The 15,454-nt window shown below is 43.7% G+C and overlaps 1 protein-coding gene across 1 annotated transcript in view; it reads left to right on the top strand.

The window, feature by feature from the left end:
• Positions 1-1,442: 1,442 nt before the first annotated feature.
• hsd11b2 (hydroxysteroid (11-beta) dehydrogenase 2) overlaps positions 1,443-15,454 on the top strand; it is a 22,924-nt gene continuing 8,912 nt past the window's right edge. Inside the window, exons 1-2 of the mRNA XM_054613120.1 lie at positions 1,443-1,807; positions 12,948-13,160. Of these exons, the coding sequence (XP_054469095.1) occupies positions 1,528-1,807; positions 12,948-13,160 (493 nt within the window). The 5' untranslated portion in view covers positions 1,443-1,527. The remainder of the gene's footprint in view (positions 1,808-12,947; positions 13,161-15,454) is intronic.

Genomic DNA, 15,454 nt, shown 5'->3' with positions numbered 1-15,454 from the left:
TGAGTTGATGCACACTTTTGAAAAGTGTTTTATTGACAGTTACAAAAGGTCATTGACTACTGACTTCTCACTCCTCTTATGTATGTATGTATGTATGTATGTATGTATGTATGTATGTATGTATGTATGTATTATGTATGTATGTCATTTCATGTATGTATGTATGTATATGTATGTATGTATTATGTATTATGTATGTATCATTTCATGTATGTATGTATGTATGTATGTATGTATGTATGTATGTATGTATGTATGTATGTATGTATAACTAGCACTAAGCACGCGACAAACTGAACCAGTGCTGACTACAACACAGTCTGTCTTCTGATCTCAGCTTGAGGAGAGCTAGTTAGCTAACAGAGCTAACAGCTAACAGTGCCAATACAACTACGATAGTTAACGGAGTAACAGCTCATGTTTACAATATTTACTGAGGGAATAAATCAAGAGAGAAGTAGAGTCATTTTCTCATAGACTTCTATACAACCAGAGGAGTCGCCCCCTGGTGGACAGGAGAGAGAATGCAGCTTTAACACATGAAGCTTTTGGGTCATTTCACTTCGTTAGAAATCTTCAAAACACAACTCGCCTGCAGCCATGAACGTTATCAGAGAAGTTTGTTCAGAGAATTAGAAGAGAGGATCTTTATTTGGTCTCTCAGTCTCCTGTATGTTGTTAAATCCCTCTCGTTATAACCAGAGGAGTCGCCCCCTGATGGACAGTAGAGAGAATGCAGCTTTAAGACATGAAGCATAAAATGGTCTTATGATTAACAAGGCAGTGTAGAGTCTTAGTTTGGTGAAAGAGTTGGTTGTACTTCTCTGTTTAAGGAGAATATCTGTAAGAACATTTCCTTTACAGACAGAGAGCAGCACACTCTGGTTTTAGATAAATAGATTTAATCAGTTCTCTTTTTATTGGACATCAACCTCACGTTTACACATGTACTGTAATAAAGATATGCAGCCTAAATAAACACTTCAGGTTGCGGTTGGATTACAATGAGTGTATTTGTGAGAGACGAGAGAGAATCCCGTCTGAGACAGACGCTGATTAGATATTTGTAGTTTGTGTTCAATTAAATCAAACATGACTGAACCTGGAGAGCTTCGCTGCTTACATGTTTGTGATCAACCACAAACACAAAGATCATCTCTGTGTTCTCTCAAAGTGTTCAGGAGATACAAGGTTTTCACACTGAAGTGTTTGATAACTTTAACTGTGTGTGTGTGTGTGTGTGTGTGTGTGTGTGTGTGTGTGTGTGTGTGTGTGTGTGTGTGTGTGTGTGTGTGTAGGGGGGTGCAGATTAGATGCAGGGCTGCAGCCTGTAGTCCCTCCCCCCCCTGCAGCTCTCCTCTATATATACACTGAGAGAGACGGAGAGGACGGAGCTCTGCACCGACGCTCCGACACAAACACTCAGAGAGAGGAGCGCTTCATTTATCCTCCTGTGTTGCAATCTGAATCAGTCAGACAGTCAGTCAGACAGTCAGACAGACAGGTAAACCAGGTGTCCTTCTCCTGATGATGGACGACTACACCCTCCCCTTCTGGATCTACTTGGGCGTCCTCACCGTGTTCGTGGGCGGGGTCATGAAGAGGATTCTGGCATCCCACCTGGGCGCCGCCCCCCTGGTGGCGTGGTTGGGCGCCACCGTGCTGGTGGAGCGTCTGTGGGCGTTCTGTCTACCGGCGGTGCTGCTGCTGCTGCTGTTGGGCCTCGCATGCTGCCTGTACGCCGCTGCCAGGACAGGACCGCCGCCCGCCGCCCTGCCCGCCCACGGGAAGGCCGTCCTCATCACAGGTAGGCACAGGCCCCTCCCACTCTCTCAGGTGTTTGCCCCTGTATTATAGGATGTAGAGTCCTTCTGTGAATAAAAGAAACCTTGTGTCTCCATAAACCATGTTTCATGTTTGATTTGTCTTCTGGAAGCATGAAGACACAACATGGAGATACAAGGTTTCCACGTGCAGCTGTTGTTCTCAGATTATAGACTCTGAAGGTTTACCACGTCTCTCTGCTTCCAAATGTAAATTCAGCTGCAGCTTTTCTAAGAAAACATTCAATCTGCTGATTGACCACAAGCAACATTTTCATTAAAACCATGTGTTGTTTGGTCCAAACTTTAGTTTGAATTCCAGCAGAGATCCAAAGTTTCCAAAGATCACAAATCGTTTCTAGGAACTAGAATTAGAATCACAGGAGATGAAAGTTAACCTCCTGTGAGCTAATTAATGAATGTGTGACTTTAAGAGAGGAAACCGGAGTTTAAGAGGTTAAAGTCGTCTTTTGTGTGTAAATAAGACGAGGTCACACTCGAACACTGAACCCACTTTAACCCCTCAGAGAGGTGATCTGATCCACTGTGTGTGTGTGCGTGTGTGTGTGTGTGTGTGTGTGTGTGTGTGTGTGTGTGTGTGTGTGTGTGTGTGTGTGTGTGTGTGTGTGTGTGTGTGTGTGTGTGTGTGTGTGTGTGTGTGTGTGTGTCAAACAATCGCCTGCGCGGGGGGGGGTTCCCCTTCACAATAAAAGAGGGAACATTGGCAGAGTGATCGCAGGTCACTGACGAGTGTTTTTGTCCCACTTTCTGTTATCAGAGTGCCTGATAACAACACTGATAATGGATCTGTGTGTGTGTGTGTGTGTGTGTGTGTGTGTGTGTGTGTGTGTGTGTGTGTGTGTGTGTGTGTGTGTGTGTGTGTGTGTGTGTGTGTGTGTGTGTGTGTGTGTATGTGTGTGTGTGTGTGTGTGTGTGTGTGTGTGTGTGTGTGTGTGTGTGTGTGTGTGTGTGTGTGTGTGTGTGTGTGTGTGTGTGTGTGTGTGTGTGTGTGTGTGTGTGTGTGTGTGTGTGTGTGTGTGTGTGTGTGTGTGTGTGTGTGTGTGTGTGTGTGTGTGTGTGTGTGTGTGTGTGTGTGTGTGTGTGTGTGTGTGTGTGTGTGTGTGTGTGTGTGTGTGTGTGTGTGTGTGTGTGTGTGTGTGTGTGTGTGTGTGTGTGTGTGTGTGTGTGTGTGTGTGTGTGTGTGTGTGTGTGTGTGTGTGTGTGTGAGATATAATCATGTTTAATGACTCCACTCTGCCTTCGTTGCTCTCTCATGTAATCGGACCAGAAAGAGTAGAGTAGAAAACTTCCCACAAACTTCACCTCGGGTTACCTTAGAGCAGGGGTGGGCAATTATTTTTCCCAGGGGTCCAAATGAGCAACTGAAAATATTTTGGAGGGCCGGGCCAAAATGCCGAACTCAATTATGCATAATATACATTTTATTTCTATATAAAAAGCAGTAAATGGCATTGTTTTGACCGCTGGTAAGAGTGTATGTTATTATTTGGCAATTAAAAGGTGAGGTTAGCTTTCAAAAATATCATTTATTCAAATAGAATTTCCAAAATGATAAACATTTTCAGTCACATTAATAACAAAGGGCATTTTGAGTTTCATATACTATTGAAACAAGGATTTTCTTAGCTTTCTAAAGACATCACATCATCTTTGTAGCCAAAATAAACAAGACATGTCACTGAACTGTGTAACTGTAAAGAAAAGTGTCCCAGTTTTGTAGCCTTTTTGACTTTACATGCCTATATTAAACATTTAATGTTTTCAGAACATAGTCCATATTTGTTTGAAAGTTCTGCTTTCGGCACCACTTTACTCTTTTTGGCATGAGCCGACATTTTCGCATGTTTCAGGGGTGACAAGGAAGGTAGACAGGTTGTCAATCACACGCATTTCACGTGCACAGTTGACGTGCACGATTGCGTGCACTGTGAGAATAAATGGGCTTCAAAATAAAAGCAATGCGGTTTTAGTCCACCCATAAGATAATTAGAAAATATGTTTTATTTTCTAATTATCATGTAATCTTTCGCGGGCCGGTCAGAATCATCCCGCGGGCCGTACAATGCCCAGGTCTGCCTTAGAGGGAGAGAGCGGGCCGTCGCCATGGAGACGGAGAGACGCTGTTTTTTTACCTGTTGTTTCTCTGTGATATGATGGAGGTGAAGCTAGTGATGCTAGAAAATCTAAACTTCTTTTATTTCAACTTTATTCGATTATTCTGACAGTTTGATGAGTTACACTGGTGTTGAATGCTTTTGGAAAGACTCGTGTGTGAGCAGCGCTGATTGGCTGATGTTATGTGTTTTTTCTTATGACCAGAGTGTTTCAATTCATTTTTAATGAAGAAAAAAGTTAAGAAACTTTTTGATAAAACAGGCGACACCCCAGATTTCTAGAAGACGTTTCATGTCTAGACTATCTCCAGGAAATAGTCCCAGCCTCATACGTGATGCTAACAAACATTAGCGCATCGCAGAGTTTAAACAGCGTCTCACACTCTCCCTGCTGAGTGATGAAGAGGTGGCTGACTGCAGTTTGTCCCTCTGAGATCCATCAGGACTTCAGACCTGCTGCTGGTCTGTGAGACCTTCATGGACCAGACTCAGATAGACTCAGGACTCGATCAGACCAGGAAGTGGAACAGTGAAGTTGTGCTCTGCCCTCTTGTGGTTTAAAAGGTGAACAACACCCACAACCCCCAAAGAACTGTGTGACTTCACACCAGAGGATACAACTCTCTGTGTTCAAAGACACATGGAGATAAACTGGAGAGTTAAATATAACTACTACCACAGAGTAAACCCAGTAAACCCATTACAATAACTCCTACAGCTCCCATGAGTCTTAGCAGGATCAGCTCCTCTTGGACCGCCTCCAGCAGAGTTCATATGAGCAAACAGTGGGAGACTTTGAACGAAGGTGTGGTCCACGTCTTTGATGAGGAGGAAGGAGATCTGGGTCAAATACCAGCCTTCACATTCACACAGTGGACTCCTCCTTTGTTTACCTCCTGATGTTCTCCTCTGTTAGGACTCCAGTACATTTAGATCATCCATTACTCTCCTGATTATCTTCTGATTCATCAATTATGACTTCAAATGTTCTTTGTTTACTTTCGTAGGAGATCCAAATAATATTCATGTTTTTTTTATTCACATTTTTCAACTGTTTGCCTGGAAAATAAGTTGTTGATGAAGAATCTTAACAAATTGATGAATGAATCTTTACAGCTTTGTGAGTATTTGTGAGCTAGCCTGACCGCTAACCAATCAATTCATCCTAATCAATCCCAGTACGTCATATGACTGGGATGGATCACATGACTTCCCAGAGAGCTTGGTGGGTACTGGTCCGTCTCGGTGCCGTGTCAAGGTAACATACTGCAGACTAAGCTTTCTATTGGCCGAGCTCCAGGAGGTTGTCTGGCGTCATGGCAACACGGATCAAACCCCTGAGACTCTTCGTGTCCGAACCTCAGCTCGGTCCCAGAAGACGTTTCCTCCTCGCTCTCATGAGTCCATGTTTCAGTTCAGCAGACAAACAAACAGTGCATCAGGTCCGTTACAGTCTGGACGCCGTCCCGCGGCCGCGGCCCGGCGAGCTCTCTCAATCAGCAGCTCGGTCTTAATTGGCTCTGCAGAAAGCTGCTGGAGGTCAGCGAGAGGTCACCCTGGAAATAAGAGCAGAGGCTGGAAAGAAAGGCCCAGTAAACCTCTTAGAAAGCTAATTGAACTGTTGTACAAAGAGGCACATTCTTGGAGGGATTGAGGGCCGGAGTCACAGGGCCCGCTGCGGGGGGGCGTCTTGTTCAGGAAACAGGACCTTTAGAGTCCCGTGGTCCTCACAGTGTCCAAGGGTCCAAACAAGTCTGGTTCTGTTCTCAGAGACGGACCTGTTAGAAAGTCGACCGTCCTCACCTGTGGATGAGGTGTCTTCACCTGTACAGGTGGTCCTCTCTCAGACATCTCAAAGATTCTCCATCATGCTCCACCTGCAGCCTCACCAGGAAACAAACCGACAGCTACAGTTTAACCAGTGAGATGCTCTGCAGGTAGATGCTACGCAGTTAGCTACGGCGGCTAATCCAGCTAGTTTCTGTGTAAGACCAGAGGTGATTTTCAAGCGCCAGCTGGACAATAAAGTTTTATTCTATTGTGTTAAAGTTTTATTTAGAAGGCTGTATGAGTCTTGTTCTGCTTAATGTTCTTTTGTCAGAGTCGTGTTTCATGAATCTCTACAAAGGAGGAGGTGAAGTTACTGTGACCCACAGTCTCATATTCATAAAACAACCCCTCCTGAAAAGTATCCTCTCAACATCCATAAGAGGTCAAAGTTATAACAGAATCAGCAGACTTTCCACAAGTCCTCCAAAGTTACTACCAATGTAATATCTATACATAAATCTATAAAAGGAGCAAATAAATCCCTCCAGATGCTTCTTGCCTCCTGTTCCAGCTGTTTTTAATCCCAGTACAGACCGACCTTCTGCCCTGCGACTGTGCTGGGTGTATAATGTGGTTCTTTCCTGTCTGATATAGATGGTGATGTTCTGTTACCAACTATACTGGAGACAAACTGTGAAATGATTAAGATCCTGGTTCAAAAATACCAGAAATGATTCATTTTCTGTTGAATCTGTTTCTGGCGGCCCCTGTGGACTACAGTGGTACTGATCCTTCACCAGAGCCCCTTTAGAAAACCTCTCGTTTTACTGCAACAGGGTCTGACCCGCTCAGTCCTGGTTCTGATTCTGCTTCCCTCCTGCGGGTCCAGCAGTACGTTGTGGGTCTCCAGCAGAGTTTCTGGTGAACCTTCATGCTGTAAATCATTTTGTCTGATTTTGCAGAGACTTGAACCCGTTAACTTAATTTACTTCACTCAGTGCTACGTCTCATTAAAACCCCTCCACTAGCTTTAAGTGGCCTTTAGGAATAAAAGCTTGAGATAAAGAGATAAAATCTTCCCACGCAGAATTTCGGTGGTTTCATGAAGCTTCGGTCAGCTGATCTCTGGCTGGCAGTCCTGGACTCTCAGGAGACGCCGGTCTCTGGTCCAAAGGTTTAGTTACACAGCTGCAGAAAAAAAACCACGAGAACACAAATCCGACTGCTTCAGTTTAGACCTTCAAACATGACTTTCTATTTTAAGATTTAAGAGTTTTCTTTCTGACTCTTTCTTTAACTGATTGTTTCCTTTGATCCTCTTATTGTCATTTCCTGCTCTCTTTGTCCTCTTTTCTCCTCATCTCTTCATTTTGTTCTTCCTTCTTCCCCTCCCTTCATCTTTTATTTCATGTCTTCTTTGTTTTACTTTCCTTCCTTTTCTGTTCTTTTCTTCTTCTCTTTCTTTCCCACTTTTACTTTCATCTCATCTGCATCTCCTCCTCCTAACATTCTTTATTTATTTACTCCTTCTCTCTTTATTTCACTGCTTCTTCCTCTCAGGCATGTCAGCAAATTCATCAAGAGTTCCACTTTATGCAAATCCAGACCAATCAGAGCGTCTGAGTTCAGTTCTGGATGTGAGAGGAGCTGATTGGAGCAGCTTCCTGTTAGAATCATAGAAACGCCGGTTCGTCCTGATTTCACTCTGATGAGCAGCATCATTGTGTCACGGATCTCTAACGATCGCTGAAGAGTTCCTCATGATCATCGTTTGTTCCCCCTCCGATCACATGACCTCTGCTCACAGCAGCAATGAAGTGCAAGTATTTGAATTGTCAGCATTGGAACACCATCATTGGAATGCCATCATTGAACGTCGTCATTGAACGCCATCATTGAACGTCGTCATTGAACGCCATCATTGAACGTCATCATTGGAACGCCATCATTGAACGTCGTCATTGAACGCCATCATTGAACGTCGTCATTGAACGCCATCATTGAACGTCGTCATTGAACGCCATCATTGAACGCCATCATTGAACGTCGTCATTGAACGCCATCATTGAACGTCGTCATTGAACGCCATCATTGAACGCCGTCATTGAACACCATCATAGGAACGCCATCATTGAACACCATCATAGGAACGCCATCATGGGAACACCAGCATGGGAACGCAATCATGGTAAGGCTGTCATGGAACAGCATCATTGGAAAGACAGCAAGGGAACAGTAAGATGTGAACACCAGCATGGGAAAGTCAACATGGGAACGCCATCATTGGAGTTTCAGCATGGAAACGTCGTCATTGGAACAGAAGCATGGGAACGCTGTGAAGGAATGCCATCATCAGAACACTGGCATGGAACCCCAGCAAGGGAACGTCACAATGGGAACGCCATCATCGGAACCCTACTATTGGAACGCCACCATTGAAACGCCATCATTTGGACCTAATCATTGGAAGGCCAATTCAATTACTTTCATATTTGTATCAGCTACAATATGTTCTAATAATAGTTTTCATTATTTTCCAAATCATTACGGTCTTTGAGAATAGATAAACACTTCATTAACACACAGATCACATCAATTAATTTATTGGGAACCATGCCATCCAATAATAAGTGGACTATTGGACTGTTTACTGCTGCTACTACCATGATGTTGTAGATCGTGTCCTTCAAAAGTACGGACCAGACATGTTGCTGCTTCAACTTTCTACAGACTTTCCTTTGGTTATTCTTGACTTCATTCTCTCAACTTGTCTTTTCTTTGTGTGCACACGGTTCTAAATGAGGAACCACTTTCAGTTCACCAGGTCAATCAGATCCATCTGATGTGATCAACTCTGCTTTTTAAGAACATTTCTGATTTCAGCTCATATATATTATATATATATATATATATATATATATATTATAAAAACCCTTGTGTTCTGAATGAGGCCGTTCAGAGCCGTGTGTGAACTCTGTTTGACCTCTCATGGTTTCATTCCTCACTTCTAAATGATGACGTTCTGCTCTGACAGCAGTGAGTAACAGTGAAAGTGGTGTTGTTGGAGTAAAGATGACTTGCAGGTGGTTCTCCCTGCTGTAAGTAAGACATCCTGACCTTTTGACCGCAGCACATTGCTCTCCGGAAGCTTTTCACTGAAACATTGAGTGATGTCCTCCTGAACAAACCTCAGCATCTGCTGATTTCAACTTTTAACACACAGCTGCTGATACGCTGAGTATCTCAGGATCAGTTATTTATTATCTGTCAGGTCAAAAATAGATGAAATGTTACACATGATAATAATACACAATAAAACTCTTTGACGTAGTTTCTGAAGCTGTCTGCTTGTGACCTCAGTAGTTCAGGTAACACTGTCAACAGTTTGTTACAATATAATTCTTTAAATCAGTAAAGTTCAAGTCCGTGTCATGAGGAAGCTCTGAGAGATCTTCATCTCCAAACGTGAAGGTGCAGCTGTGCAGATGTGGAGGATGTTGAGGCCTCCACCCAGAGACAGATGTGTGTCCTGACCTCTCCTCTGCACACATTCACGTTTATTTCTTCATTCTTGGGGCCCCTCGGAGCAGCTCGGCCTCGTTACGTAACGCCACTTCTCCTCCGTCCCCCGCCGCGACAACAACCCCCAACTGTCTGTTTTATGGAGATGAATCTGCTTCTCCAGCGCTCCGTTTACACTGGGCATGTTCCAGAGAGAGAGGACCGACTCCTTCTCCGTCAGCCTCTCTGGACCTCGGAGATGGAGGCTCGCTGTGAGGTCGGCAGGAGACAGGATGTAGAACGTGGGACGGCTTTGAAATGTTCTCCACTAATCTGTAAATGAACACAAGAGATCTATTTTCTTTAAACTCTTTTCAAAGTCATAAAGTCTTGATTTCCTCTTTTATTATCAGTCAAAAAACACTTTAAAATTCTGTTTCAGTGTTTGAGAGCAGAAAGTCCTGACGGAGTGACACCTCCCTCTGTCATATATCTATGTCTGTGTGTGTGTGTGTGTGTGTGTGTGTGTGTGTGTGTGTGTGTGTGTGTGTGTGTGTGTGTGTGTGTGTGTGTGTGTGTGTGGTCATGATCAGGTGAACACTGTGCTTCTGTAATGTGAAGTACAGCGCTGGTATTTATTTCTGGAGCCAGCGTTCCCTCTTTCTCTTCTTGGGACGTGACTGGAAACCCTCCAAGGACACGGTGTGAAGCAGCGTGCCAACGCCTCCACGCTCTCGCCAGCAGAGCTCTCTGAGACACAAAAGAACAAACAGAACAGCGAGTACCGCCAGGGATCAGGTTGTAGGTGCTGGGACTTCTGGGAAACTGGGCGAGCTGCGGGTTACGTGACCGATCCCCCCGGAGGCCGGTTCTGAGGGACCCTTCTGAGGAAACATATGTGGACACTATGGCTTCTGCTGGTTTCAGCTGTCATGGTTCTGACCCGCTCAGAATGTTTAACACAGAAATACATTTCACTTCTTAGTCAGGTTTTATTAGCTGCTCATGCAAACAGCTGTTTCACCACCATAAAGTCCCATGATGCACCAGCTCATTCAGACCTCACACTGTTATTTCTTCCTCAGAGACAATGTTAGGACTGCTTTAGAAAAGTCATAAATAATGTAAATATATATATATACAGCGGGTAAAATATGTATTGAACACGTCACCATTTTTCTCAGTAAATATATTTCTAAAGGTGCTATTGACATTTTCACCAGATGTCGGTAACAACCCAAGTAATCCATACATACAAAGAAAACCAAACAAATAAGTTCAGAAACTAAGTTATGTGTAATAGAATGGAATGACACAGGGAAAAAGTATTGAACACATGAAGAAAGGGAGGTGCAAAAACAGCTGAAATCTATCAGTAATTAGAAAGCAGTCCTGCCCCTTGTCAGTGCAAATGAATATCAGCTGGTTCAGTCCCAACTGATGGCCTATAAAAAGGTGTCTCATTACCAAGGTGTCACAAGAAACATCTCATGATGGGTAAAAGCAAAGAGCTCTCTCAAGACCTTCACAACCTTATTGTTGCAGAACATACTGATGGCATTGGTTCCAGAAGGATTTCTAAACTTCTGAATGTTCCACTGAGCACTGTTGGGGCCATAATCCGGAAGTGGAAAGAACATCATTTCACCATAAACCGGCCACGACCAGGTGCTCCTCTCAAGATTTCTGACAGAGGAGTGAAAAGAATTATCAGAAGAGTTGTCCAAGAGCCAAGGAGCACTAGTGGAGAGCTTCAGAAAGACCTGGAATCAGCAGGTACAATTGTTTCAAAGAAAACAATAAGTAATGCATCAACCGCCGTGGCCTGTATGCACGCTCACCACGCAAGACTCCACTGCTGAAGAAAAAGCATGTTGAAGCTCGTTTAAAGTTTGCTGCACAACATTTAGACAAGCCTGTGAAATACTGGGAGAATATAGTCTGGTCAGATGAGACCAACATGGAACTCTTTGGAGGCCATAATACACACCATGTTTGGAGGTCAAATGGCACTGCACATCACCCCAAAAACACCAGACCAACAGTGAAGTTTGGAGGTGGGACATCATGGTGTGGGGCTGTTTTTCAGCATACGGCACTGGCAAACTTCATATAATTGAAGGAAGGATAAAAATCTGCTGCCATCTAGCAGGATGATGAAGATGAAACGAGGGTGGACATTTCAGCAAGACAATGATCCCAAACACACAGCCAAGGAAACTCTCCATTGGTTTCAGAGAAAGAAGATAAAGCTGCTAGAATGGCCCAGCCAATCACCTGACCTGAATCCAATAGAAACTCTATGGAAAGAACTAAAGATCAGAGTTCATAGAAGAGGCCCACGGAACCTTCAAGATCTGAAGACTGTTTGTGTGGAAGAATGGGCCAAAATCACACCTGAGCAATGCATGCCACTAGTTTCTCCATACAGGAGGCGTCTTGAAGCTGTCATCACCAACAAAGGCTTCTGTACCAAGTATTAAATACATTTCAGTAAGCGTGTTCAATACTTTTTCCCTGTGTCATTCCATTTTATTACACATAACTTAATTTCTGAACTTATTTGTTTGGTTGTCTTTGTATGTATGGATTACTTGGGTTGTTACTGACATCTGGTGAACATTTCATGTCAATAGCACCTTTAGAAATATATTTACTGAGAGAAATGGTGACGTGTTCAATACTTATTTTACCCGCTGTATGTAAATAATGTGAGTCCAGCAGAATACGTGAAGCTCGGAGATGAACTGACCAGCAGGTTCACTTCATGGAGAGTAAATAAATACACTATAACATGCTGCACAACAGAGTAAGAACTGTGGAGAGTCTGTGGAGAGCTGTTTTGATTTAACGGTTGAAGGCAACGATATGATTGGTTGAGGGGATTGTGGTCGGTTGCCCGTTGAGAGGTGATGAGTAGAAGCCAGAGAGACAGAGATGTGAATGAATGGGAGCGTAAAAAGAGAGTCCTCTTATCTGATCACTAGTCAGTCACAACATCTATCTAAAGATATCAAATCAATTCATTTCCATTGATCTGTGATTGATGGGTTTCTGTACTCTGAACTGTATAATTACAATGGTGTTTGTGCTGAATGATTAATGTGACAGAGGACTGATGCCGGATCAGTTCTCTGTCCAAACCTGCCCGCTATCCAAACACCAGCTGGGCGTTGAGCCAATCAGAGGACGAGGATGATGCCATAGTCCACTCTGTTTCACAGCGAGCAGCTGAAAGGTGATCACTGTGATCTGAGATTAGGATTCAGGACATTGATCCAATCTGTTCTCTGGGACTGCAGAGGATGTGACACGCTTCATTTCCACTGAGGGAAAAGGAACATTATGATGAATATGATACGATCAGATTTTAATTCTTAATCGTGGACACCCCCAGTTATGATAATCTATGTTGTTACACTGTAAAATCTCTCTCTTTATGGTTGCTGTCTCAGACTTTGGCTCTAAAAGTTTTTTCTTTATCGGCCTTGTAATAAAACTGGATTACTAAATGGGCAAAGTGAGTTTTAATAACTGAGATTATCTGGAGATTTCTCACAGATTTCACAGCCAATAAAGCTGAATCTGATTCTAAGATTTAATTTTCTTGTATCAAAATCTATTTTAATACCTAAACCAGGGTCAGGGTCTGGGGGGGGGGTTGAATGCGTTCAGGTGTTAGACAGGTGATGTTGAGCCGGTCCTTGTGTCCCTGCAGGATGTGACTCTGGTTTCGGGAATGCCACGGTGAAGCGTCTGGACGCTCTGGGCTTCGAGGTGTTCGCCACGGTGTTGGACATGTCAGGAGGTGGAGCCAGGGAGCTGCAGAGGAGCTGCTCCGCCCGCCTCACCCTCCTCCAGGTGGACATCACCCAGCCTCAGCAGGTCCAGCAGGCGCTGATGGACACCAAGACCAAACTGGGCCCCAGAGGTAAAGACCAGCTGCTGAAGCCAAACCAGCCTGTTCTGGTCCAGATGGCTGTCCCTTGAGACGCTCTGTGGTTCTGCTGACTGTTTACAGCGTCACTGTGTTGACACGGTGTTCAGGAATAGATGGTGGCTTTCTAGGAACTCACTGAACTGAAGCAGAGGAGACGGGACGGAAACTAAAGATCGGTTCCAATGATTTAGGAGGAGTGACTGAAGAGTAAACAAGGAGAATCTGAGGAGTAACTGAGGAGCAGTGTGGTTCTGTGGTTCTGTGGTTCTGTTCAATTCAATTCAGTTTTATTTATATAACCCCAAATAACCATTTAGCCTCAGAGGGCTTTACAATCTGTTCAGCATACGACGTTCCCTCACATCAGAACAGAAAGAAACAGAGGATCCTTCTCCCAGTCCTAACTATAGACCTGAACCAGTCCTAACTATAGACCTGAACCAGTCCTAACTATAGACCTGAACCAGTCCTAACTATAAACCTGAACCAGTCCTAACTATAGACCTGAACCAGTCCTAACTATAGACCTGAACCAGTCCTAACTATAGACCTGAACCAGTCCTAACTATAGACCTGAACCAGTCCTAACTATAGACCTGAACCAGTCCTAACTATAGACCTGAACCAGTCCTAACTATAGACCTGAACCAGTCCTAACTATAGACCTGAACCAGTCCTAACTATAGACCTGAACCAGTCCTAACTATAGACCTGAACCAGTCCTAACTATAAACCTGAACCAGTCCTAACTATAGACCTGAACCAGTCCTAACTATAGACCTGAACCAGTCCTAACTATAAACCTGAACCAGTCCTAACTATAGACCTGAACCAGTCCTAACTATAGACCTGAACCAGTCCTAACTATAGACCTGAACCAGTCCTAACTATAGACCTGAACCAGTCCTAACTATAGACCTGAACCAGTCCTAACTATAGACCTGAACCAGTCCTAACTATAGACCTGAACCAGTCCTAACTATAGACCTGAACCAGTCCTAACTATAGACCTGAACCAGTCCTAACTATAGACCTGAACCAGTCCTAACTATAGACCTGAACCAGTCCTAACTATAGACCTGAACCAGTCCTAACTATAGACCTGAACCAGTAAACCTAACTAATAAACCTGAACCAGTCCTAAACCAGTCCTAACTATAGACCTGAACCAGTCCTAACTATAGACCTGAACCAGTCCTAACTATAGACCTGAACCAGTCCTAACTTTAAACCTGAACCAGATAGACCTGAACCAGTCCTAACTATAGACCTGAACCAGTCCTAACTATAAACCTGAACCAGTCCTAACTATAGACCTGAACCAGTCCTAACTATAGACCTGAACCAGTCCTAACTATAGACCTGAACCAGTCCTAACTATAGACCTGAACCAGTCCTAACTATAGACCTGAACCAGTCCTAACTATAGACCTGAACCAGTCCTAACTATAGACCTGAACCAGTCCTAACTATAGACCTGAACCAGTCCTAACTATAAACCTGAACCAGTCCTAACTATAGACCTGAACCAGTCCTAACTATAAACCTGAACCAGTCCTAACTGAACCAGTCCTAACTTTAAACCTGAACCAGTCCTAACTATAGACCTGAACCAGTCCTAACTATAGACCTGAACCAGTCCTAACTATAGACCTGAACCAGTCCTAACTTTAAACCTGAACCAGTCCTAACTATAGACCTGAACCAGTCCTAACTATAAACCTGAACCAGTCCTAACTATAGACCTGAACCAGTCCTAACTATAAACCTGAACCAGTCCTAACTATAAACCTGAACCAGTCCTAACTATAGACCTGAACCAGTCCTAACTATAGACCTGAACCAGTCCCTAACTATAGACCTGAACCAGTCCTAACTATAAACCTGAACCAGTCCTAACTATAGACCTGAACCAGTCCTAACTATAGACCTGAACCAGTCCTAACTATAGACCTGAACCAGTCCTAACTATAGACCTGAACCAGTCCTAACTATAGACCTGAACCAGTCCTAACTATAGACCTGAACCAGTCCTAACTATAGACCTGAACCAGTCCTAACTATAGACCTGAACCAGTCCTAACTATAAACCTGAACCAGTCCTAACTATAGACCTGAACCAGTCCTAACTATAGACCTGAACCAGTCCTAACTATAAACCTGAACCAGTCCTAACTATAGACCTGAACCAGTCCTAACTATAAACCTGAACCAGTCCTAACTATAGACCTGAACCAGTCCTAACTATAAACCTGAACCAGTCCTAACTATAGACCTGAACCAGT

The sequence above is a fragment of the Anoplopoma fimbria genome, chromosome 2 (assembly GCF_027596085.1).
Source record: "Anoplopoma fimbria isolate UVic2021 breed Golden Eagle Sablefish chromosome 2, Afim_UVic_2022, whole genome shotgun sequence".
Lineage (NCBI taxonomy): Eukaryota > Metazoa > Chordata > Actinopteri > Perciformes > Anoplopomatidae > Anoplopoma > Anoplopoma fimbria.
The sequence above is the reverse complement of the archived record's forward strand: the minus strand, read 5'-3'. Positions and strand labels throughout refer to the sequence as shown.